Genomic DNA, 27,005 nt, shown 5'->3' with positions numbered 1-27,005 from the left:
AAGTAATCATCCAATGCTATTTCATTATCTTTCTCTGAGGATAAGAAAGTAGTTCATTTATCACAGTATACAGCAAGTATGACAACACATGCATTAAATGAAGGTCATGCTGAAATTTGTTTTTGAATAGTTTTAAAATGTATACCCTATCACATGACTGCTGAGATGCAGCATTATCATTTTAAAATATAACAATATTTTAAGGGAAAAAGACAATCATAATTTTATTCATTCACTTTTTCTATGCTTTAATCAATCTTTTGCATAGGTAATACATTTAGTTAGAGCTACAAGACAACATGAAACAGACAAGAAGTCAGCATTCTGGATCTTTTCAAAGTAACTATATTGAGGAAACTCTTCACTAAATGTTACTTTCAGAAATACTCCCACCCCTTCTATTCACACCTAAAACAATCTGTGTAACCATCAACCTTCACAAAATCATTTTATACTATAGTTTTTCCTTGAATATCATCTTACAGTTTTTAAAAGCTTTACTTCAAACACAAAATCCTTCAAATAATTCTACAAATAAATAGCAAATGTTATTGCACCTGAGCTTAAGGATTTAAAATTGTTTCCATTTGTTTAATATTAATTTCTGGGCTATAACTACTGATGGTAATTAGAATATCTCAATACCTGAAGCCAAGATAATTTCTGATGTTGGGGAACTGGTTACAAAATTTCCTCCAAACTCAGAGTGAGCTCCTCATTACCTGAGCTAATCAAGGAAACACGAGGGCAGGTCACTCCTGTGGGAACCCAGCTTGTCTGGGAACCATGCTCTCACTCCTGACTCTGGAAATCTCTGCCCTAAGAGGTCAGCTCCACAGGCAGCCCTTTCTCAAGGAGATTATCTGCTCCCTCAACTCTTCCCACGGCTATGCTGAACTGACAATACCAACCTCAGGACGGGGACCACTATCTGTAAGTGCCTGGCAGCAATAGTGCAGGGGACAGGATTCAGTCAGCGGCAGAAGAAAGGTGCTTTCAGAAGGGATATCTGACTGAGGACCAAGGTGATAAGAATATGAAACAATGGAGCAAGAATATTAAAATCTAAGGCTGCACAAGGCATTGTAAACAACAGTGATCTTTCTTAGAAATGTTGGAGTTCAGTTGAGCTAAAAGAACTACTATAATCTAGGATTGGAATAAAAATACCTGAGAAATTATTTTTCTCTAGGCAACAAAGTAAGTGCTGTTTCTGTTTTTAGCAAAAGTTCACCTATGCCTAAATTCATTTGTCTTTATAAAAAAAAAAAAGTAGATTTTTAACAAAACAGTCAACAAAAGAACTATGGATTTTAATGTTGAGTACATCAATTTATTACTATTTTGGTCTTTCCATTAGTTCCCTATATAAAAATGGTGTGTTTCTCAGTAGTAGGTACAATAGCTTTTAAAGAGAACTTGGGCAAAATAATTAAGAGAGAAACCATAAATAACAAGAAAGTAAATGAAGCAAAATTATCTAGTGTGATGTTTACCCTAAAGTATATTAATATCCTTCCATGAACTTTTATTGTTAAAGTAAAATTCTTAGTCTAATGAGTTATTATAAAAGATCCCAATCTTTAAAAATTATGAAAGACTTTAAGATCTCATTAACAGAATTAGAAATGTCAGTTATTATGCTACTGGTCAAGTTTGGTCTGTATTTTCTGGGCCTCTTTAGGCCAAGAATAACAATCAGGTAGAATCTGGTCATAATCAGTATTATACATCTGAGAGCGGACAAAGTCTTCCTTGTTTGTGGGTTCAGGATAAACTGTGGCTGTCTTTTCTTGGTAAGCATCTTTCACAATCTAGGAATAAAAAAAGAATATTAATTACTTTAATGAACAGAGTTGATGGTGAGCACATGTCAGTTTTTATCTGTTTCAAAAAATTAATTCATGTCTGTTTAAAAAAATTAAGTTAGACTTATTTCACTCAGCATAATCTCTTCCAGTATTGCATGGAGCACTGGGTGTGGTGCAAAAACAATGAATACTGTTACGCTGAAAATAAAAAAAAATAAAAAAAATAAATTGTAGGATAAAAATAAAGTAAAATAAAATAAAATGAGGCTAATAATAAAAAAATTAAGTTAGATTATAATAAAAGCACACATACACAAAGAAGGTCTAAAATGAAAATGCAATTTTAAGTCATACAGCAGGAGGAGAATATGATATAAACAATGGAAAGCGAGCATAGAAGAGATGTATCAAATGTGATCATAACAGGTCTTCACAGATAAACCTGTGGTAAAAGTCTTAACAGGACTTGAATGATAATTAACTTGAACTAAAGGTATTTATTCCTGCTTAGTTTGAACTCAATGTGCAGTTTCAACAATCCCTATGCTGAACACAGCCTCCTACAAAATGTCATTATTCATCCCTGCTCACCTAAGCAGCTGGACTCTGCGGTCAGTTTCAATGCTTCTCGCCAGGATCACAGAATCTTTCCTTGTCTTGCTGTCACACTCACCAATCTGGTCCCAGGTCTGGGGAACCCTCAGTGCTGGCTTTCTTCCTTCATGGCTGCACCGTACAATGCCATACTTTTCCTAACCCTACCTGGGTCAACGTGGTTACACATTATGCCTTTATCCCTTTCTTTAACAAACAAAAACCCTTTCTCTCCTAGTTCCCACAAGGCAATTTCAAACCTTCCTCTGTCAAATCTGCATTTGACTGTTACCACTGGAATGAGAACATTCCAGCTAATCAGAAAAAACAATCTCTATTTCCCCTTGGAACAACTCAAACTATGTCCTCTGTATCTTTAAACCTTCGCTCTTCCTTTCTTTGAAAAGAATGGATTCTCCTTGTCAAAATTAATCACTCTATACGTGTCTTTAATTCACCCCAGTTGTTAAAAAAAAAAAAGCAATCCCTGGGAGCTATTTGTATAATAGAGTTATTTGGATAAGTCTGATTTTGAAGATTATTGGAATGATTAAGTATCTCTTCTCAATGCAAAATTATGCATTTGTGAAAAATTATGGTTACAAAGACTGTGCCATATTATGGAGAAATGTTTGTGAAAAACATGAAATAGATGTATACACCATGATTAGGATGACATTAGCAAAGAAAGTCACGCAAAAGAAAAAAGATTTGAGGTGAATACAAACAATAAAACGGCTTACGTTAGAAAAATAGAGTATTGGGTAGTTTCTTCTCTTTTTCCCGAAGTATCTATAGTGTGTTGTTATTATGTTTTAACAGCCTTTTTGAGGTATAATTCACTGACAAAAAATCCAAACATTTTAAGTGCACAATTAAATTATTTTTAAATGGGTAGAGTTGTGCAACTGTTACCACACCCAGCTTCCGCACATCTCCATTACCGCAGGGGGCCTCTGATGCTTTTTGCAATGGCTGCATTGCATTTATGATGAAACACACTGTTGCATTCCTGACATAGGCTGTGTTCCCTCCTCTTTCTGCTCCCAGGACACACTGTATCAATGATCTCCTCTCTCAGTGAGGTCTTCACTCTCTCCTTGTCAATGCCAGACTCTGCAAGAGCAGCTTGGATTCTCCTGTTTTCCTCATCGTCCCCAGTCTTAACTTCTGTGCTACTGAAATCGCTTTTGTAAAAGGTTCTGGTAACTTCGTACGCACTAAAAGTTCACCCGGGTTTCTCACTACCACAGCTGTGTCTATTGTAATTTCTACTACCATCGTGACACTGTGTCTTATCTAATTTCTGACACACTGCTTTGTTCTGAGTCTGTTAAAATCCTGACTTCTCATCACTGGCTTCTTGCCTCTGTCTTCTGGACAGAGTGACAAACCATGTTCTATTCTTGATTCTTGCCTGTCTACACTTGCTGTCTTGGTTGCCCCAACCACTCCTGGCCCTTCCCCCATAACCATACGGAAATACTGCCCACACCTTTATATCTAGTGTCTCTTTAAGCTTCAGTCATTTCCATCAACTTGCTGGAACTGTGCGGATTGTATACGAATGTGTCCTGAAACCTCAAGCCTGGGGTCCCCTTAGCCCATCTTCCTCCTTCGACTTGATTCTTTGTCCTGACTTCCCAGTTTCTGTCTCTGCACTCTGCATTTTCCCATTATTCTAGGTATAATATCTGAGTCTTTCTGAACTCCCCCTGAGGCTCAGAAAAGGTTGCTTTTGTACTTTCTCCTCCAATCATAAGCTAACACCTTCTCATTTAAATCTTCAAATTGAACTTAACATGATAATGTGTTGTCGGGGACATTAACAATCCAAACTCCTTAAAAACCAGGAGATATAAATAGTAGAAAATAGGATACTCTTTCGTGGAATCATAATCAAGCAGATCATCTACAGTTTTTTGAAGTATTATGTGGTTTTTGAAGCACGCTCCCTCCCTCAGTCAATACCCTCCCATACCAAAATAATGGTATGGGAGTCCTAAATATGGTATTGCTTTGATAAATTTGCTAATGGTTTTGATTTTCAACCAAAAGCAATTTTGCCCCTGAGGCGACACCTGGCAATGTCTGGGAGACATTTTTGGTTGTCACAACGGGGCAGAGGCTGCTGGCATCTAGTGGGTAGAGGCCAGATGTGCTAAACATTCCATAACATCCAGGATAACCCCCACAACAGAGTCATCCAGCCAATATGTGCATAGTGCTGGGGTTGAGAAACCCTAGTTTAATCATAAAACATACAAACATAAACATTACGGGCTGACCTCTGCCACCCAAAATTCATCTGTACTAATCCTCAGTACCCCAGAGTGTCATTCTCTTTGGAGACAGGGCCTTTGAAGAGGTAATTAAATTAAACTGAAGCTGATTGGTGGGCCCGGACCCAAACTGAGTAGTGCTCTTACAGGAAGGGTATGTCTCTCGTACCAAGAGAACCAGGGATGTTTGTAAAAAAGAAAAGGCTGCACGAGGACAGTGAGGAAGCAGTCATCTACAAGCCAAGGAGAGAGCCCTCCAAGAAAATCCAGCTTCCAATCCCCAATCCTAGATTTCTAGCCTTCAAACTGTTGTTTGAGCCACCGGGTCTATGGCTTTTGTTATGGCAACCCTAGTAGCTAACACATTTATGCTGCAAAAAAAAAAAAGTCAATTTCTCACTCATCTCAATTAAAGAAAATTTCTCTGAGTTGAGGTTCTTCTTGGCTAATTGTTCCAACAGCTCATCTGTCAGCCCAACAGCTTTGTTTAACCTCATTGTTTTGTGTCTCCCGCCCGACCCTGCCCTGACCCGTATTATCAGTTGTGATCTTGAAGATGCCATACGTCAAGGCTACATCGACAAGACAGGGGACTCGGGGTCTAAATATTACTCTACCACATCTACAGCATTTTGGACACTATCGCAAATGTGGTATGGAAAACAATAAGTAGAAAAAAAAATGAAGTGGGGAAACCTAACTGAAATGAAAACCTACTAACTTATTTAGATTATGGAAGAGAAAAGGAATGATAGGGCAATTAATGATTCAGCCCAATTTGTCAATTCCTTTTTTTTTTTTAAAAAGATTTTATTTATTTATTTGACAGACAAAGATTGCAAGTAGGCAGAGAGAGAGGAGAAAGCAGGCTCTCCGCCGAGAAGAGAGTCCGATGCCGGCCTCGATCCCAGGACCCTGGGATCATGACCTGAGCCAAAGGCAGAGGCTTTAACCCACTGAGCCACCCAGGTGCCCCCCAATTTGTCAATTCCTATGGATGAAGTGCAGTTACTAAGCTCTGCTGAAGCGCTGTGTCTCATTTCTCTGACAAAATAAGCTGATACAAATGTAAATCTCAAGGTGTAAGGGCTTATTCAGCCAGAGCGGCCCCACCCTGTTGAACAGCCATTTTGTTGTTTATGCGGTAAAACTTAAACTGACCCTGCTCCCCCCAAGGGGAACTTACTTAAAAGCAAGTCCGGGGAAACCAGTCCCAGGTAACAAAGCCCAAATACAAGGGTGGGTCAGGTCAGGTGGAGATAACAGCCCAAAGGCAGGGATGAGTCAGGTCAGGTGGAGACATCCAATCAGTGGAGGGGTGCATACTGTCTCCCTAGTTACCAAGGAGTATGAGCCCCACCCTTTGGGAGCCTTTTGGGCACCAATTCTGACCAAGGTGATAGGCTAGTTCAAATATCTACTATAGGGTAAATTGTAATTCAATTGGTCACTTATGTGTGACCTAGCATGACTGTGCAGCTTTCTCTGTGTGTTACAATTTCATTGGCCACCCATGTGTGGCCAGGCTCAACCACATGGTCTTTGCTCTATAAAAGTTAGTCTGTGAGGCAGGGAGGGGTCGCCCTCTCTGTAGGGGGCGGCCCCAACCAGTCTGTTTGATGGTCGGTTTGATTCTTGATGCCTGGCGCGAAATAAAGCTTTGCTTGACCTCCACTTTGTATCAGTCTCGCTCCTTTGACCATGGACCCATTATTTGGGGACCATTATTTGTTTGGGGACCCAAACAAAGGAAGTACCTAAAAATGCATATTTAGCAATAGAAGGAAGGAAAAATAATGAGACCTGAACAAGAGTGGTTTTACCTTTGCTGCGATTTTCAGAGAAACATCTCTAATGGTGTTCAAAGGAGGATAAAGCCGGCCTTCTTCCAAGTGTTTATCTGATACTTCCTGGGCTATAACCTTTCAAAAAAAGAAAGACAAAACATGTTTTACTTAAGTGTAAGTAAACGAATGGTCACATGTGGTGATGTATAGATATGGGTCATATTAATGTGATCACTTAATTTCGTCTCTCCCTTTGTCAGTGGCAAAACTGACTCCAGAGACACTTGGGGTTTGGTGGGATCACATCATTAGTAAAGACGGGAATGGACTCTGCATTGTCTCTTACTCCAGTTCCTTTTCTACTGTGCCATGAAGTGCTAGAAGCTTCTCCTTCTCCTATAGTAGAGGAACGGGGGGAGAGGGTCAAGGAAGGCAGAGGAGGATGACAGAGGGAGGGAAAAGGACCCTGACAGTACAGGAGGGAAGGGGGCCAAGGCTGATCATGCTGCTTCTCCTGGCTCACATATTCCTTTTTTTAAGTTAACTAATTAATTAATTTACTTTTAAATTCAATTAATTAACATATAATGTATTCTTGGTTTCAGAGGTAGGCTTCAGTGATTCATCAGTCTTAAATAATGTACCCAGTGCTCATTACATCACGTGTCCTCCTTAACGTCCACCATCCAGTGACCCCATCCCTCCATCCCCCTCCCCTCCAGCTGCCCTCAGTTTGTTGCCTATGATTAAGAGTCTCTTATGGTTTGTCTCACTCTCCAATTTTGTCTTGTTCTATTTTTTCCTCTCTTCTTATACTCTGGCACAAGAGATAGAGCAGGAGGCTGAGAAAGCCATGTTGGAGTCACACTGCAAGGATTTCAATTTAAACAGATTCTGAATTATCCAAATCACCCAACTGGCCTCAGCATTTTGTATCCCCAGACCCTTCCCTTTTTCTAAATCAAATGGCATATACTTAAACATTTGCTAAGAGAGTAGATCTTGCAGTAAGTGTTCTTATCTCCCTCTCTCAAGCTCACTCTTTCTCTCTCTCTTTCACATACACACACACACCACACAAAATAATAATAAAGAGAATAGGGAAGGGCTTTCGGTGGTGATGGATATATGATTTATGGCATACATTTTGGTGATCATTTCACAGGTATACATAATTTATCTCCAAACTTATCAAGTTGTATAATTAAATATGTATTGCTTTTTGTAAATCAACTATACCTCAATAAAATACATTTTTTAATGAGACAGATTGACATTAGATGCCTCCTGATGTGATGCACTGAGAAGGATGCCATTATTAGGCATTTAGTACTCCTAACAAAACCGCATACCTTGAATTCAATCATGAGGAAACAATCAGATAAACCCAAAATGAGGAACATTGTAAAAAACAACTGGCCTGTATGTTCCAAAATGTCAGCACTGTAAAGGAAAGACTGAAAAATTCTTGCAGATTAAAGGATTAGTCTAGAGGCTATAAAGGCCTTTTTTTGGTGGATAATTGGCAAAATTTGATTCTGGACTGTGCATTAGATAATAATATTATATCAGTGTTAAAGTTCCTGAATTGAAAGATGGTGCAGAGATCACATAAAAAAAATGTCCTGAAATATCTAGGGATAAAGGGACATAATATTGTAAGTTGCTCTCAAATGGTTCAACAATAAAGTTCTATATGCTAAGTTCTTTGCTAAAGCTTCTGGGGCACAGAGGTAGACTCAGCAACCTTGAAGTTTCCTCCAGCTCTAAATCTTTGATTAGGTATTTCAGTGGGCAAGTCTAAACCAGTGGGTCTATTATTTAATAGACCTGAGGATGCAGAAAGGAAGGAGAAAATCTTACTCGTTTGAAACATTTTGAATAATCACACACTTATTTTTCTGTATCTCTTAATATGTTTTAGATTGTTTTAATCATGAAATTATTTCTGCAATAGTTTATTCCATCAGCAAGTATGAAAGACATGAGCGAACATAACACCAAGAGAGGTTAAAAAAGCAGTTCCTGCCTTTGAGAGACTTATAATTTAGTGAGGGAGAAAGAAAATGTTGAGAGAGGAAAGCCTAGGCTAAAGGTGAAATGTGAGTGTTATGAAATCCAGAGGAACACTGGAGGGAGCTTGCGTATGGGACTGAAGGAGAACTAGGAGTTAGACCAACAGGGAAGGGGAGGGCCCTCCAGAAGGAAGATTCAGATGGAAGGCAGAGATAGATGAGGGGGACTCAGTCAGCCCTGCGTGTCCTGATCAGGAGGGAGGGGTCCGTAAAGACAGTAAGGATTGGAACACAGTCAATGCCAAATTAAGGAGTTCTGGTGAAATCCTATGGGTGACTGAGGACTTCTGAGCAAGGATTATTTAGACGGGGGTGTGGGGTGAAGGAGAGCGAGATGAAGTTACTAGTATAACTGTTGTTTGATTAATATAACATCACATACTATGCAAAATATTAAAAAGTATAATTATATTAACATAAGTTGATCATAAAGAATTTTATAATAAAGACACTGTTTAACTCATTTATTTCTTGCCTTTGAAACAGGATGTTGAGTAAAACTTTTCCTTTGCCCCAAATTTGGTGATCAGGGCCCCCAACTCTAGCGCAAAGAGGATGAAGTATTTGATATTATAATGAAGCCACCAAATCAGTGGGGACTGTCACCTCCCTCAGAACCTAAGAGGGGGTGGAATCATCCATGCCACGCCCACAAACACAGCCAGCCCTTCCCAGACGCTGATATGGGAAGGATCAGGGACAGTCGCTTGAACCACGATTTGGCCTAGTGGCTAATGCAGTGGCTTTTCCCCACTTCTTCCTGCATGCTGCCTCCCCTTGAAGGCTTGAGGTGCCTTCAAGAAGGAGGCACTGGCATTCTGTTCCCTACTCAGCCTGAGCAGTTACAGACATGTGTATATAAGTAGAGATGAACAGAACGGGGAGGGGGCTTGCTGGGGAGCAGCTTGTACCCCTGGAAGGCATGTGCTTCCACGGCTGAGTGACCACTGCAGAGGACGATCCAACAGGCTGGGAAAGCCAACGGAGGGGAGGGAGGCTGAGCAGGAGCCCAATCTCTCAGGTCATGCCCCAGAGTGTCCTTTAAAGTCCTGTATACATGCCCTACAAGAAAGTGAGATGCTGGCCCCTGCCTCAAATGGCCTGATGGCCTAACAAAGTGGAGAGTTAATAAAAGACATGTTTACCCTCTTCCACATCCCTCTTTTCTGTTTCCAATACATTTGAGGAAACAGGCCTTGATGAGAAGGGGGAGAAGGTTTTTCAGAGCCTGGCCACACTCTTTCCCCCAATCCCCTTATGGTGCTGGGGTGGGAGGCCACTAAAAGAGAAGGGGGCCCTCTGCCAGATGCTACTGCAGGCTTCTTGTACTGAAGAGAGAGGACATTATACCTGAACTGGATACAAATTCTGAACTGGACAGATGTTTACTCATTGTTCCTTGTTCACTGAGGTATCCCCAGCACCCAGAATAATGCCTAGCACATAGTGATACTTAATTAATACTCGTTAAAAGTATGAGTGGATCGAAACAGAACTGAACATTACCGAGATGCCATTAAGACAAAGAAGAGAGAGACTTGGAGAATTATTCCAAACAATGAGTGGGGCAAAATAAAACCATTTTATGTTGATTCCCCATTGAATATAGGCTGCTTACAAAATCTTGTTACTTCTTGTTTTTCTGTAAAGGATTTTTAGCAGATTTAAATCAGTTGGCATTTCTTCGATGTTAAAGCAAAGACTTGCATGGGGATCCAGTATTGTTATTTAACCGGCAAGAGAAAAAAAAAGAGTAGTGCAATCTTGAAAGGATAGATTAGCACAGTGGTTGAAAGCTCAGGCTCTGATGGGAAGTAGGTCCATATTCAAATTCTAGCAATTTGAATTGAATTCAGGCAAGTTAATGAACCTTTCTAAGCCTAGTTTCTTCTTTGGTGATATAAGACTAGTAACAATTCCTAATTCAGGGGATTAAATGAAATCAACACCAGTAAAGAATTTACCACATTGTTTGGAAAAGTAAGTGTTCAATCAAATTAGCTATTTCACTTTTAAAAAAACAGATGGTGACCAGCATGGCAGAATGGAAGTAAAAGAGCTTTTAGGGTCAGATCTAGCTCTATAACATACTGCTAACTTATTAGCTTTTTGATTTGGAGGCAAGTTATATAACCAACCAACTGCAAATTATTTCTATGAGATAATATATATAATGCTCCTCTCACCATTAGCATATTGCTGGTATCCAACATCATTGTTTCTTCTCCAGAATGTTACACAGTATCATTTTAAAGAGATTGAGGACAGTTAGAAGATGGCTGAGTCAAGAAGAATCAGTGTAAGTCTTTGCTTTCCATGGATGCCTGTCATACAGAGAGGGAGCCAAGAAACTGTGGAACAGAGTCAAGCAGCAACAGGTGACAACGGGAAGCCTACTGTTAGGAACCAAATCACTAAAACGGAAGGGATTGAATTGGGGAAAAGGAGAGAGTATACAAGAGTCTTAGTGTCACTCTCACCTATTAGCTCATTCACTCAAAAATTATTTGGGGCTCTTGATATGCCATTAGTGTGTCTCTAACTACACTGGGTCCACTTTCAAATGATTTCTCCTCGTTTCATTTTGGCAATGTTTCAGCAGTTGGATTTTCAATTATCCAGTGACTGAAATGAATCCATTTCCTCCAGATGCTACTGTCTATGGGGGTCATCTCTAGTGTCCTCTGGACAGGCATCAGGAAGGGGGTGGGGTGAGGCAAGTGAGAGGACACAAAGCAGGTGGCTCAGGAAGAGTAGTGTGACGGTAGGAGACCAAGGCTTGCATCTCAGGTGTGGACAGGAGGTGCAAAGTCTGTTCCCAGGCTGCTGTACAGATAATGCGGGGCCAGGAGGGCTAACCCAGGGGAGAACTAAGTGCTCTTATCAGAGGTCCAGAAGGCTGCCAGAGTACCAGGAAAGCCAGAAATCTCTTTGTGTAATAAAAATTCCCAGAAAATCTTCAGGATTGATGCTGATCCATGCAATTTCTAGTTCCATAAGAGACCCAACTAATATTCCAGCAATAATCCTAAGTTAATAAATTTTGGGTTGCCAAACAAAAAGATTCACCTAGATCTCCTACATGTAAACTTTGTTAACTACAAAATATAATCTAGACAAGGACTTCCCTCTTTGGGCCCTCTAGCAGTGAGCATCTGGGGTGTTGCATTTATTCTTCTTGCTAAGATATATAAATAGTTCTATTTAGCTCCATTCAGTAAGTATTTACTAAGTTTCTATTATGTATTTTAGCATTGTGCTAGGTGCTAATGGTGTTTTGAAAGAAGTATATGAAAGACTGTCTTTAAAGAAGATAATTTACAGGGGCGCCTGGGTGGCTCAGTGGGTTAAAACCTCTGCCTTCGGCTCAGGTCATGATCTCAGAGTCCTGGGATCGAGCCCCACGTCGGGCTCTCTGCTCAGCGGGGAGCCTGCTTCCTCCTCTCTCTCTGCCTGCCTCTCTGTCAAATAAATAAAATGTTAAAAAAAAATTTAAAAAAAAATTCTATTTAAAAAAAAAGATAATTTACAATGTAATTGTAAGGCAACACTTAACTGTTTAAAACATAAGGCTCTCAAGAGGATAATACAAGTAGAAATTAAACTAAATGTCAAAGTGTTTGATAAAGACAGCCATGGCTAAGGAGAAAGATAAGATGAGCCACAGTAGTCACAGAAGGATTCAGGTGTGAGGTAGGACCTAAACAGAGAAGGACAGGCTTAGATAGGTGAAAAATAGTTCTCAGAGTTTTCCAGGCAGGATAATAGAGCAGTTATACAGGTGTATGTATGCACGCTGTGTTTGAAGCTTTGGGATGAGGGAGAATGAAAGAATGTCAGGTTTCTAAGCTTTAGTGTCTCCTTAGAAAAGGGTGTTACTAATAGCAATGCAAATATTGAGGGTAAGAGAGAGGGTGAGAAGGTTTTATGCATCTTGTGTTTAAGGAGCAGGTCATTTCTGTGGAAATATCCATCAGGTAACTGGAGACATGGGAAAAGATAAAACCAGAGATACATAGATTTGGCCACTTTTAGAATTAAGATAATGGAAACAAAAGAATGGATGAGATCCCCGAAAGTATAACAAAAAAGAAAGAAAAAAGGACAAAAAAAGGGACCAAAAAAAAAAAAAAAAGAATGCTAGAGAAGCTCTTAGTTAAAAGGGACAGGAAAGAAGACAAAACAATGAGGTGGTATGAAAATCAGGAATGTTGTGCTGAAGCCTGAGAGAAAATCAGGGGAACAGCCAAAATGATTTTGCCAGAGAGATCACTATCTATGATAAGAACAAGACTATAGACATTACTTCTTTTTTTTCCTTCAACGTTTTTATGTAGAAATTATTACTTTGCCTGGATAGAAAAGAAAAGGATTTTTTTTTTCCACGAATCTTGTCACTAGATGGTGCTGGAGTTATTTAGGAAAGCAAACATGGGCTACAATGAGTAAAAGATCTTTTTTCCCCCCTTTGATGTGACAGTTACATAGAACAACGATTACATTTTCTTTAATGTATAAACAGCTTTCAAAATCTTTCTGAATAATTAGACATCTACTTATGTTTAACAAGATTTTTTGAGTTAAATAAACTCTGAGACATCAACTGTCATGCTTTTAGCACAGTGAAGAGAAAGAAAGGAGCAGAACATTATAGCCTTCAGACACCTGTTCTCACAGAATAAGGACAATTGCTAAGCACTGGGATTATAATCCTTGGATCACATCAATAGTGTAAGATTCTTTATCTATATTCCTAGAGTTCCCCTTCAAAATAGAAAGAATAGCATGTTTGCAAGATGAAAATACTTGAATTTTAATCAATTTTTATTTAGTTCAGTTTAATGTTGTACAGTGGTTTAATTTTAGAGGAAACTCAAATTTCTCATTCATGAATTGCATACTGTTCAAACATGGTATCAACCAGATGAACATTCTGATTATCAAAAGCTCATGATTTTACAAATATTTGCCCGATCATTGTACCATTGCCCTGAAGCTTAGGGGGTAAGGGGTGGGGATGGGAACCTGAAGGTTATCGTACCTCTTGTGCCTTAAGTAATAAAGTCTTTGGTCTCTGACTCAAGGCTTTTGTGCCAACATCTATGAAACTATGGCAGGAGAACTTAGCTTGCAGCTAGGGTAAATTTTAGATCCTTCAGCTCCTAGGAGTAGCTTAACATTCCCTATTGGGTCTGCTATGTGATATTCTGAGAATCTTTCCTGAAGGTCCACAATCAAACACACATCTGTCCTTTTATGACTTTAATAAACACTAATTCCCTGTTTTAATTTTCTTGCTGCTTAAAATATTAGTTTCTATTTTCTGCCCTGAACCTCAGTGATAAATACTTTTTCACTATGCCAAATAAGACTTTCATTTTCAATCTTCAAAATGTTGTTATTTAGGAAGGTTTGGAGAAACGCAGAAATACTTACCATTTCATTATGATGTGGAAACGGTATTTTTAATTGTGTCACTACTGTCACAGAATTCAATTGGAAGTGTGAAGACAAAAAAGGGTTCCTTGTAAGAGAGCAGAACAGTTTTCTACCTTCTATTTAGTGACTCAGTATGAACCAGCTACCCACCCCTTATTGTTCACTAGGAGAGATTTTCTTCCGCTTTTGACTTTGTACCTTATAGGGAGTGAGCTGAGATGTTATATAAAGAAATCATTAAACCGCCTACATTGAGCTCGTCTGGTGTTGTACAGCCTTGGTGAACGTAGAGTATTTTACAATACCTCAGCAGTTGTGAGAAAAATCTTATCCGTGATATGTCTCAGTCCACAGGCCACAACACCAAGAGCCACTCCAGGAAACACATAGGAATTGTTTCCTTGGCCAGGATACAGAGTCCGTCCATTTGGAAGAGTGACTGGATCAAAAGGACTGCCACTGGCAAAAATTGCACGCCCCTACAACACAGACACATGACTAACTTTAAAAAGAAGCGCAATATTTTGAAACAAATGTATCATAACAGAACTACTCCATAGTTAAAGTACTAAGTGCTTAAAAGAAGACTAATTTTCATTGACTCTCTAATAAGTCTGGGCAAGTTTTTATGATGTTTGCAGTAAGTTCTGGAGTGGGTGATTATTACTGTTCTCTGTCTCACTCTCCTCAGAGACGTGTGCAAAGCACAGGATACCCTGAGATCACCACTGTCTTCTCTGCAGGGGTCCAACTCGCAAGCCTAGCAACCATTTCTATAAGGGCTTCAGATTATAGACTTCTGAGGATAAAAAAAATGATAGGTTAACATTAGAGCATTGGAAAGAATGACATTTTAGGTTAGAGTTTAAGGATCTACACATTTCAACATAATCACTGGGACAAATTTTATGTTTTCCTATGTTGTAAAGAATTATATAGAAAATCAGGTAGGAGACAAACTCATTGGCACAAATGGAATAAGCAAATAAAAGGAAGATTAGATTATCAATAATTGTCAAAAATTGTCATATTTTCTCTAATCATCATATTTTGTCACACTGTTTTGGAGAAACCTCATGTATCGCACATTCCAGATGGCAGTGACTTAGGGCTTACCAGGTGCTGCAATTCCATACTGCTAATCACAAATGAAGAGGGGCATCTGGGTGGCCTCGTCAGTTAAACATCTGGCTCCTGCTTTCAGCTCAGGTCATGATCTCAAGGTTGCGAGATCGAGCCCCATGATGGTCCTGCACTGGGTATGGAGTCTGCTTGGGATTCTCTCTGTCCCTCTCCCCTTCTCCCCACTCATGTATTCTCTCTCTCCCTCTCTCAAAAAAAAGGAGGACTCTGATCTGCAAAGATGAGGGTGGAAATATAGCTGAGAACAGTCAGGCTTCTAAAGAAGGTGTAGGAAACCCTTGACAAATAAAGTATCACAATCTAAGAAATCCATTTGAGAAGTCCAAAGCACCAAATCCCCAAGACATCATCTAAATGATCACAGGCTGGGCTGTAACCTTCATCCCTATTTAGAGTCTAAATCCATTAAAATGTTAATAGTATTAACTTAATATTCATTTTTAACATTTTAACATTTTAACAAAGACCATAATATACTTTTTGTATATAGGTAAAGTTGTATGATTCAACCTTCATTAGGGTATAAAAAGATGAAAACATATAAGAAAGAAAACAAATTCTCATCTAGATGTTTGTAGAACACTTACATTTTAGAGAACATTAGGTTCTGTTTTCAGACAAGTCTGATACCTTTTGCTCTGTTTAGCAGATAAAATATTTTATTAAAAGAAACGCTAATATAACTTATTACTTGATATATAGATTATATATCTTCAAAAAACTGTATTTGAGAAAAAGACCTATAACATTATATATACACTTATCTCTCTCCCTGCTTTCAGTGCCTGCCTACTCTTTTAGAATCATCATTTTAGGGAGGAACAGCATTCAATAAATGACAGCTAAACACTATTATGTATATGGATTGTTAATATGGGGAAGAAAATCTCTCTATACTATTGTTGGATTATAGTTTTTCAGGATTCAATAATCTTTCTGTATTTTGTATTTTTAACCTTTCCTGTGGTTAACCTCACCTCACCTGTGCCTGAATCTCTACTCGTCTTTGCTTGTGCCCTTTGGCAGAACCAGTATTTAAATTTTTAGCCTCAAAATGACTTTCAATTTTATTTCCATTTTTTTTAATAACATAGAACATTAAGTAAGAGGATAAGAAAGAGTTTAGGCCCTTTATATTAGACACATTCAGATTTAAAACTACAGTTATATAAATTTGGTTAATTGTGTTTGTGTCTATTACTGGTGAGTCTCTAAATTCTCACACCTACTGAGATATACAGCAAAATCATTACATAAACACTTATTTATTATATGCCTACTATGTGCATTGCACCATGCTAAAATTTTATTGCCCAGAGGAATTTGTTTTCCCTTGCAAAGACTTAAGGACTACCAAGGGGATGCCAGGCAAATTCCCCAATCTAGAGATGGGTTGAAAATTAAAATTATTGAGGAGACTGAATGCCATCCCAAATAAGAAAGATAAACAACAGAGTAGCTCCTTGCCAACAATTTCAATAATTCTAGTAATGAGCATTTAAGGTTATAATATTAAAGAAGCAGGGCCATCAAGTTCTAATTTGTGCAGTGACTTAACTTTGTGTCATGTTTACCTTCTCTAGTTCATTTTGGATTTATTTCCAAAATAAATGTGCTAGATATATACGATTCAACTACTATTTTGTGGTAATGACATTTTCAAGTCTTTAAAGGAAAGAAAGCTCTTGTCAACCTATTAGTCAAGTATGTATTAGTAAAAACATAGTATAAAATAAGCCATTTTTAAAGAAACAGTGAAGTACTGAAGCTCTGAGGACTCCTATCCCAACCTGGCTGGATGTCAAAATGGCTGCCCAAACGTACCATCCATGGTGTCCAATCCAAACCCAGGATTTAGCAAAGCAAAAATAAGACTGTGGTTTTATACTGTATGTTTCAATGTTCAGAAATAGCTCGTTGAGAGTTATTTTCATAAGCATCTAGAATCAAACTTTTTCCTTTTTAGCTTTCGTAATTCAATCTTAGATACTTCCAAATCACTTGAGAAAAATTGTCAATAAACACTGCAAAGTTTATTTTGTTTTACCGAAGAGGAGGATTTGTACAACAACATTCTAGAAAAGGAAATAGCTCTTATCCATTCTGACTTGTTCACTTTTCTTTCAATCTTAGCTGTTTCATTTTTAAAGATTAAGTGGTAAGAACCTTACATATCCTTGGCTCCCCTACAAGGAATAAGAATTAGGTTATTAAAATATCAGTCTGCACCAGCACTTGCGGAGCTGGGGGATGAGGAGGGGAGGGTAGAAATCAGTTATACTTTTGCTTTACCTTGGTTAGTTTATAGCACTGCTCTGCAGTACATTCTGCTTTGCTAGTTGGATTACTCAAAGCAAAAATAATAGGCCGTTCATTGAAGGCAGCCATATCTTTGAGAATCTGTTCCGAGAATGCACCACCAATTGCAGCAACTCCTAATGTAGAAACGAGAAACCAGTGAATAGACTACCATTGGTTAATTAATCTAAGAAGTCCCTGCCCTCAAAACAATGAGACATGTCAGGTCACTTTCTAATAGATCCTAAACAAAATACAGAATATTTGCATTAAAGTGACAAAAAAGAGGTAAGTTTGTTAATGCCAATGATCTTTAGGGTTACAAATCTGTAAGTATCTATACAAAAAATCAGATATAATATTCGGTTCATAATACATTGAGTTAGTGATCCATTCACTAGGTATTTTGATTACAAATATTTATATCAGGAAATTAAAATGTGCCTAATATACGTTATCTCTCTATGAACAATTCTATGAGTATATTCTAGTCTCTGAGGCTATAAAGTAACTATGCTTTATAAACCAGTGCTAACATTAAAGACAGTCATCCAATTCAATTGTAAAATTTAAGTATCACTCAGTGAAAGAATCCTAACAGAAGAATAAAGCAATTAGCATAATGGAAATGGAAAAAAAATATTCCTAATATAGTATTTTATAAAAAATAGCAATAAAGGCTTATCACAGTTTCTGTTATAGAGTATTTACTTTTATTATGATCTACATCATTGTTCTTGATACTGTGACCTGTTTCACAAGAGCTTCTAGGAATGAAGTATAATACAAAGTAAAGACTAACATTATATACACACAAAATAAGGCATAGAGTTTTATAACTATGGCTAAGTTTTTTAACCACATTAAATTTGACTATATTAAAGATCATATGTACACATGCACTATGTAAGCTCCTGTGTTAAGTGCTATGAGGAATATAAATATGGTCCCTATCTTCAAGGAGGGTCCAGTTGGATAATTCTTTGTTGGGGGGGCAGGGCTTTCCTGTGCATTGTAGGATGTTGAGCAGCACCCCCCAGGCTCTACTCACGAGATGTCAGTAGCCCTGACCACCCTACCCTCAACCCCTCCAAAGTTGTGACAACCAAAAACATATCCAGACATTGCTAAATGTTTCTTTGGGCACAAAATCACTCCCATTTGAGAACCACTGTCTATCTGGAGTAATCAAGCCTGGTGAAGAGTTGATTATGCCAAGGATCGAGAGGTTGACCAAGTTAGCAGAGGGGGCCCCCACTTGGGCTGGAATTGGTAAGACTGAGAAGACAGTACATACTAAATTTACAAATCTAGGTGTCCATGGGGTACTAATGATTCAGTGAATGTGTAATTGTGTTGGTGAATTCCAAATATCAAAATCTCAAAAAAGTTAAATTATGCCTTAAAAATCAGTAGGAAAATGAATCAGGCCAGAATGGGGTCAGGGTGGTCTTTACTACAAAGAGGGAGAAATTTACCTATGAGGGCAGTTGGTTTTATTTCTTGAACAATGGCTTCTAGGTTCTTCATTTCTTCATGTTCATGGGCAAATTCCTCCTTCTCTTGTGTTAGGGCAGCTCTTCCCTAAGTAAAGCAAATAAAAAGAAATGTTAAATCTGCCAAACATATGTGAGCCAAAGAATGTCAGAATATTACACACATTACCGGTATTTGGGCTTATTAACATCTTCATGTACCATGTGTTATAGCTGCTCTTAAACTCTCTTCTCCGATTATCAGAGTATTCTTTCATTCAGTCTTTCAACAAATTACTGTGTCTCAGACAATATTCTAGGCAATGGAGATGTAACAGTGAACAAACTTAAGTCTTTCCCTTTCTGGACTATTATTTAATATTAAAAATCTTAATTCTACAGACATTTGTGAGAAACCAGCACTGACGAATGGCAATGTGCAATGTCATTTAAATATAATTTATTAAACATTATTTGTGTTAAATAACAGTGTCTTAGAACTGGCTTCAGCCACAGCACTTCCAAATTGCGTACCATTGAGTAAAAATAGAACTTGATGCCATATTTATACCATAGTTTGATTTTTCTGAACAAGAACTAGCTTTGCGTATTTTTATCTTAATGTTTTGTTTATGAATGTGTCATGTATTATCTAGGAAACATCTGGTTATAATTTTCTAGCTGCAAATTTTTAGGATTTTGACTTAAAATAATAAAGCCCCGCCTAATGTCACATGGAGCTTTAAGACTTACAAGTTGTTGTCGTGTATTTCATATGATCCCCTCAACAATTTTAAGAAGCAGGGCAACTACAGGGCGCCTGGGTGGCTTGGTCAGTTGAGAGTCAGACTCTTGACTTTGGCTCAGGTCATGATCTCAGGGTCGTGAGATGGAGCCCCTTCTGGGCTCTGCGCTCAGTGGGGAATCTGCTTGGGATTCTTTCCCTTTGCCACGGCCCCCACCCCGGCCCTGCCTCTGCCTTGCTTGCAGGCATGCGCACTCTCTCTCTCTCAAATAAATAAATCTTGAAGAAAAAAAAAAGGAAGAAGTAGGGCAAGTAATTAGAGTCATTTTACATGAGGAGACAGAGGTTCTGAGATGTTAAGGGACTTGCCCAGGGCAGATGCTGAAACTCAGTCTTTTCAATAATATGGCACAGTACCGTCCTGGAGAAAAAGCTTTACAAATGGTATGTTTGTTTTGGTACATTTGTTCTTAAATGGTATATGTCCAATTGCTTATAAATTGTTACCCCTGAAGATGGTACAAATTTCTTATTTTGAAAGGTTATGACCATTTTATTTCTGTTTTTAAAGATTTATTTATTTTAGAGAGAGAGAGAGTGTGAGCAGGGGGAGGAGCAGAGAAGAGGCAGACAGAGAAGCAGACTCCCCACTGAAGGGTCCCCATACGGATCCCACACCCTGAGGATCATAACCTGAGCCAAAATGAAGAGCTGGATGCTTAACTGAGTGCCCCCCAGATACCCCTATTTCTGTTTTTAAAATACACGTAGAATCTGCTTGGGATTATTTCCCTCCTCTTCTCCCTCAACCTTTGCCCCTCCCCCTGCTAAAGCGCATTCTCCCTCCCTACAATAAATAAATTTTTAAAATCTTAAAAAAAATAAAATAAAATACTTAGGATTATGCCAGGTTTTACTTTGTGGGGGTGTGTGTGTGTGCGTGCGTGAGCGTGCACCAGTTTTTACCAAGAGCTTAATGTTAGTTGTAGTCATAATTAAAATTATTGTGAAGATAATATTTTATTTTGTGTGTATGTCATTTTTTTTCTAATCTATTCACTCATCTGTTAACGGACACTTGGGTTGCTTCCTGTCTTGGCTACTGTAAATAACACTGCAGTGAACATGGGCATACAGGTATCTTTTCTAGTTAGTGTTAACATTATTTTTCAGTGTCTCAGAAGAAAATGTACTATAAATAACCTCTTAGAACTAAAAAATGACTAAAGGTGATAACTGTAAGAAATGTACCAAAGTTATAACTGTTGGAATTATGACTTTTTTTCTTCTTCAGAGTAATTTTAATCATTATGTTGTATACCTGAAACTGACACAAAATGATACATCAATTATGTATCAATAAAAAAACTTACTTTATTCAGAACAAAATTTGAAGCTTATTGTTTCATATTCACTTGAGAGAACATTATAGTCTCCAGTAATATTAAATTGAGTACAGTTAAGTCACATTCATTCATCTTGTTCATTAAGAAAAAGTCAAAAGCATCAAATAAATTCAGTTTCCACTTTTATTAGGAAGCATCAAATTGCTCAGTAAAACCTATCTATTATCATAGGCTTTTCAGAATTAGTCGTAGGTCCAACAACAAATTGGTTATGCAAACCTAGACTGATTTCATGAGTAAACACTAAATATTCTCAGTTTTTCTTTTGTATTTATGAGACATGATTTTTTTTAAGATTTTATTTATTTATTTGACAGACAGAGATCACAAGTAGGCAGAGAGGCAGGCAGAGAGAGAGGAGAAAGCAGGCTCCCTGCTGAGCAGAGAGCCTGATGCAGGGCTCGATCCCAAGACCCTGAGATCATGACCTGAGCCGAAGGCAGAGGCTTTAACCCACTGAGCCACCCAGGCGCCCCTATGAGACGTGATTTTTAAAAAAATTCCCTTTTAATAATATAAAGAAATGTACGACAATACTGAAATCTTTACAACTCTCGCCAAATTGTGGGGAGGGGCTACCTGGTGCTCTTATCCTCATCTCTCTTAGCTTCTCAGCCAGGAAATCTATTTCATTTACATATTTCAATTAGATAGATTAATTCAATATTATCCTAATATATAAACAAAGGGCAGGTTTAATGATAATTTATTAGTCACAAATGAAAAAAAACAGGCACTTGGGAGTACCTCAGAACTCCCTCCAAATATTTTGATAATTCAGACTTTGACTCAGGTCCCAATTCCTCATCATCCATTTCCTGTGTCAGTGTTCTTTGCACTGTAACTTGACAGTTCCAAGGCAGTTATACTTTCCAAACCCTTGTCTTTGGACTTGAACATGCAATTTCTTTGGTCAATAAAATGGACGCTGAAATGAGAGTGTGCCAATTCCAAGCTTAGGCCTTAAGAGTAATTGTTGTTTCTGCTTATTCTCTCATGCCTTTGCTATTTGTGCTTTAAAAGTATGTCACCTGGCTAGCTGTCTGGTTCACCGAGGGTGAAAACCTTGTGAAAAAGACCTGCACCCAACCTATGACTTAGAGCCACCCAGTCAACATTATCAGAGCTACTCCACGTAGCCCCTAGGTACGTGAGAAATAAATCCTTATTGTTGCATGTCACTGAGATTTTGTGGCTTTTGATAACTCAGCAACAGCTGAGTGAGACGGGATAATTTTTTTGGATTCAGGGGATAGTTTTAACTTCAATTATACATTCCATCATTTCTTTCTACTCATTGTTCTTATCTGTTGTTTTGGGGATAAGAGGTTCCTTTTCCTGAAATGATTTAATTAAAGTAATGCTTTTACAATCTATCTGTACCTCAATGCTCTTATTACTGCTTACTTATTTGGCCAAGAAAATAATCCTGTGGGGCACCCAGGTGGCTCAGCTGTTGCGCATCTGCCTTCGGCTCAGGTCCTGATCCCAGGGTCTTGGGATCCAGCCCCGCATCATGCTCCTTCCTCCGCAGGAAGCCTGCTTTCCCTCTCCCACTCCCCTTGCTTGTGTTCCTGCTCTCATTATCTCTCTGTCAAATAAATGAATAAAATCTTAAAAAAAAGAATCTTGCATTATTGGAAAAGAAAGAAAAATTCTGGTCTTGGATAGGAATAAGAACTTGGAACCATTTGAGAGTGATAGTATTTAACTAAATTATTTCTGAACTATTTCTGGAAATAGTATAAGCTAAAATTCATGACTATTTTTGTTCTCACGACAATGAAATTTCTAGGACAGATACTAAATAAAGTTATAGCTTGGGGAGACATATTTCCGGGGAATAATAACTTTTAGCTTCCAGCATTCTAAACTAAACACAATGCGTTTTGGCTTATTGCTCTTTCCCAGAAATGCATATACTCAATTTCAAGTATAAAGGCAAGAACTTAGACTAACATCTACCTGAGGCTAGACATGGCAAATGCTATAGAATTCCACATTGTTTCTAGCCTGGTTCCTGCACACCTGAGGCTAAAGGGCTAAATGAGATCTTGCAGCTAGAGCTTCTACTTTCAACACAGCAGTCACCAAGCTGAGGTACCTTCAAAGGACCTTGAGGGAGACAATGCACATCATGAAGCAGTGGCCATAGGGCTCTTCCCCGAGCCTGTGGTAGTGCTTGTTGGTTTTCAGGCAAAAGCAGGAGTCTCTAGTGTTTAGCCAACACCCACATGTGAGGCCCAAGTAATGGTGGTGGTAGCGGCCACCGTATTTGGCAGCTTTCCTGTTTTAGCGGAGACTGATTCTCCAGCCCGCAGTTACAGCAGTTTCCTCACTAATGCAGATACGCATTACAGCTATTCCTGAACATTGAGCCCTGTGTCTACTTCTTTGGTTTTCCTTAAAGATTTTATTGATTTACTTGAGAGAGAGAGCAAATGAGCAGGGGGCAGTGGGGGGGGAGGAGAAGCAGGCTTCCTGCTGAGCAGGAATCCCAACTTGGGGCTCGATCCCAAGGTTCTGGGATCGTGACCTGAGCTGAAAGCAGAAACTTAAAGGACTGAGCCACCCAGGTGCCCATATGTCTACTTCTTCTAAGGTTTAGAGATTTGTATCTCACAATGTTTTTATGGACAAGGGAACTTTAATGTGTGCTATGTTCTCTAACAGAAAAAGATCTCAGGATAATTATTCAAACTACTGCAAACTGGCTAGAGTCACCTCACCACAATGTTATGTAATCTTCAGAGCTGCTGGGAAAATGCGTAACTCATAGAGAAGACAGTGTATCACAGGGTTTGCCTACTGGTGTTTTCTGTTTTCCACCTGACAAAATGTAAGCATTATGCAAATATAATTCAATAAAGTTAGTATAGTATCTGAAAATGTCATATTACTTTTTCTTTTAAGATTTTATTTTTAAGTAATTTCTACCTCCAATGTGGGGCTCGAACTTACAAACCCTAGATCAAAAGTCACATTCTCCACTGATTGAGCCAGCCAGGCACCCCCTGAAAAGGTCATATCAATTTTATATCCAAATCCTGAAACCCTTTTCATCTATGGTAGAGAATCCTAATTGTCTACCGATAGTCATGCTCTCCTTTTTTAATTTTATTTTTTTTAAGTTCTATTTTTGTAATCCCTACTCAGTATGGGGCTCAAATTCACAACCCCAAGATCAAGAGTTGCATGCTATTCTGACTGAGCCAGCCAGGTACCTCATGTTCTCCTGTTGTTGTTGTTTTAATTATATTATTGTGAAAACACAATATGAAATCTCAAATTTTTAGGTGTACAATCTCTCTTGAAAAAAAAAACTTTTTTTCATTCACTCCTTTTTGATAATAAGATTTCCCAGTTTTAGCCAATCACATTACTACCCAGGTGGATACTCTTTCCTAGACTCCTTGCAGCCTAGAGTGGCATGAGACTTTCTCTGGTCAAAAGGACAGAGTCAAAGTGATGTGTACAACTTCTGACCCAGCTACCCCGTCCCCATCCCTACCCCCTCAATCCCTGCCCCATCCATTCCCCACCCTCTCCCCCTGGCTGGCTGGAACAGTGAGACCTGGAAAGCTTCTCTATACCCAGGGATAGACACACAGATGCCCCTTTTCTGCCTACCTCCATACTATTAAGTGACAAAGAAATAAATTTTAACTTAAGTTACCATATTTTGGGGTCTCCTTGTATAACAATTTAACCTAAAATCTAACCAATCCATACCTTTAGGCTAGTAGTCTCTTCATTTCATATCTGAAAACAGCACATATACAATCAGGAAGAAACTGCCTTGACAAACCCTTATCTTCTGGGAAGGCCAATGAGCAAAACATTAAAATCAAGAAATTTTTCAAGATTCATGCAAAGTAAATTCTATCACTTCTCTATACTTAAACAATTGTTGTTTTTTATTCCCAAATTCTTTCTCACTGCAATTTAATACAATTTCTTTTTTTTCAATTTTGTATCATTGCCCGTAAATAATCTTCTGCGTAGAGGCGGTGCTGGGTGGCTCAGGCTGTTAAGCATCTGACTCTTGGTTTCAGCTTTAGTCATGGTTTCAGGGTCCTGTGGTCGAGCCCACCACTGAAGTCTGATGCTCAGCATGGAGTCTGCTTGTCCCTTTCCCTTTGCCCCTCCCCTCACTTGTGCTCTCCCTCCCTCCTTCTCTCTCTCCCTCAAATATATAACTAAAATCTTTTAAAAAATAACATTTTGTATATTTGAAAACAGATGCTGAATCACACTGTCTCCTTTCCCCAGTGAGGAACCCTGATGTTTTTAATCTACCTTTCTACTTGAACGCATCTCTCTTCCCTATCATAGTTAGTGACTCAACTGAACTCTGATATGCTCTTGTTCCCCTCTGTATACCATAGAACTGAAAATTGCACTGGAATGACCAATGTTGAATATGGTCAAGGAAGACCACACTTCCTAGATCTGGCTTTAAATGTTCTATTATTGCATTCTACTATCATGTTTTCTTCTTTAATAGCAGTAAAATATGTTCAATCTTCCCCTGTGGTTTACTTCAAGAAGAAAGGAGAAACCCCACAGAAAGGATGGTAAGGGAAAGGAACATCTAGAAGATTTCCAGAACTGTCAATAGAATAGGAATAGGAAAGACTAAAAAAGAGGAAAACACACCACTGCTTTGTTTATTTTAAAAAGTGCTTAGGTTAGCCAAACAGTAAGATTCCACACAATCCATGGAAAAATGGCCTGGCCCAAAGCATGAGGTAGAAGAATCAGGAGAGGAATCACAGTGAAGGCTTGCTGAGAGCATCTGGTGTTCTCAGTCTGAGAAAACAACCAGTTCTTGACCATTCAACTACTGACAAACTACATGACAAGGCGAATACATCCAAACTGCTTCTGGTATACAGTTTAAAATAAATTCACATATGATCGCTCTAAAAATGGAAATCTATTCATTTTCATTGATTGCTGTCAATACAGCATTAATTTGTGATCAATTTTATTGGCTAGGGACATGAATAAATCACTAGTAGCAGAATGCATTCTAATAGCCAACAGCAATTAATTTATGTTACTCCTGAAAACTTCTCATGATATTCAGAAAAGTAAATAAAAGCTCTCCAGTGAGACACAGAAAAACGCCATCTACAAATGCTAGAGAGAAAACATGGGACTAAGGCTCCAGATCACAGCCCCAGGCTCTTTACTTCACGCATGACCTAGGCATGTCCTTTGAGACTTCCATGGATGTTGATTTCTCCATCTATAGAAACAGTTCGGATTAGTGGTGAGGACAGAGTGATGAAAGTGAGCCAGATCTGAACTTTACAGAGCACCAGACTCACCTCAGGAAAGAGATTCCTGAGCCCTGCTTTCAGATATTCTAATTTAAGTCCAGGAGGAGGCTCTGGAATCTGTGAATTTTTTTTTTTTTTTAGGTCTCTCAGGTGACTAAGATGATGACCAGTTTTGAGAATCACTGCACCAACTGATTTATCAGATTTCTACCAAATGCATTTTAAAAAGATACGTGATATATTTTCAAAGACATACAAAATGCTTTTTCTTTTACTAAAGAAGAAAAGCTGTAGAACAACCAATTATTATTCACAGATTTCTAGTACTGCTTTTTTGACTGACAACTTTACACACGATGAAAAATATTTAATGTGGTTTAAATCTCCTGAATTTCCTGGAAGGAGAAGCAAATCACAAAGAAGATGGATAACCGTTGTATGAAAGGCAAAGGTATATGATTTCAGCATGAACACTTTGCTTTCTGAATCACAGCAACAGACAGGCAGCTCCCAGCCAGCCGAAGCCAGATCTTGATCAGAAGACATCCACCCAGTAAGAAACACAGATTACCCACAGCCTCTCCCGCAAAGGCTTGATTCCTTCTGGTGACTTAGGAAGGCCAGGAATCATGAAATGGAATACTAGCACTACTGAAAGCCTC

The 27,005-nt window shown here is 38.5% G+C and overlaps 1 protein-coding gene across 1 annotated transcript in view; it reads right to left on the bottom strand.

Annotated features, from left to right (window-relative positions):
• ME1 (malic enzyme 1) overlaps positions 1-27,005 on the bottom strand; it is a 186,226-nt gene continuing 159,221 nt past the window's right edge. Inside the window, exons 10-14 of the mRNA XM_080805792.1 lie at positions 18,908-19,013; positions 17,424-17,566; positions 14,294-14,467; positions 6,511-6,609; positions 1-1,814 (exon numbers count right to left, since the gene is read on the bottom strand). Coding sequence (XP_080661918.1) covers positions 1,644-1,814; positions 6,511-6,609; positions 14,294-14,467; positions 17,424-17,566; positions 18,908-19,013 — 693 coding nt within the window. The 3' untranslated portion in view covers positions 1-1,643. The remainder of the gene's footprint in view (positions 1,815-6,510; positions 6,610-14,293; positions 14,468-17,423; positions 17,567-18,907; positions 19,014-27,005) is intronic.

Source organism: Martes martes (genome assembly GCF_963455335.1).
Source record: "Martes martes genome assembly, chromosome: 6".
NCBI classification, from domain to species: Eukaryota; Metazoa; Chordata; class Mammalia; order Carnivora; family Mustelidae; genus Martes; species Martes martes.
Note: the sequence above shows the minus strand (reverse complement) of the source record. Positions and strands in the feature narration are given on the sequence as shown.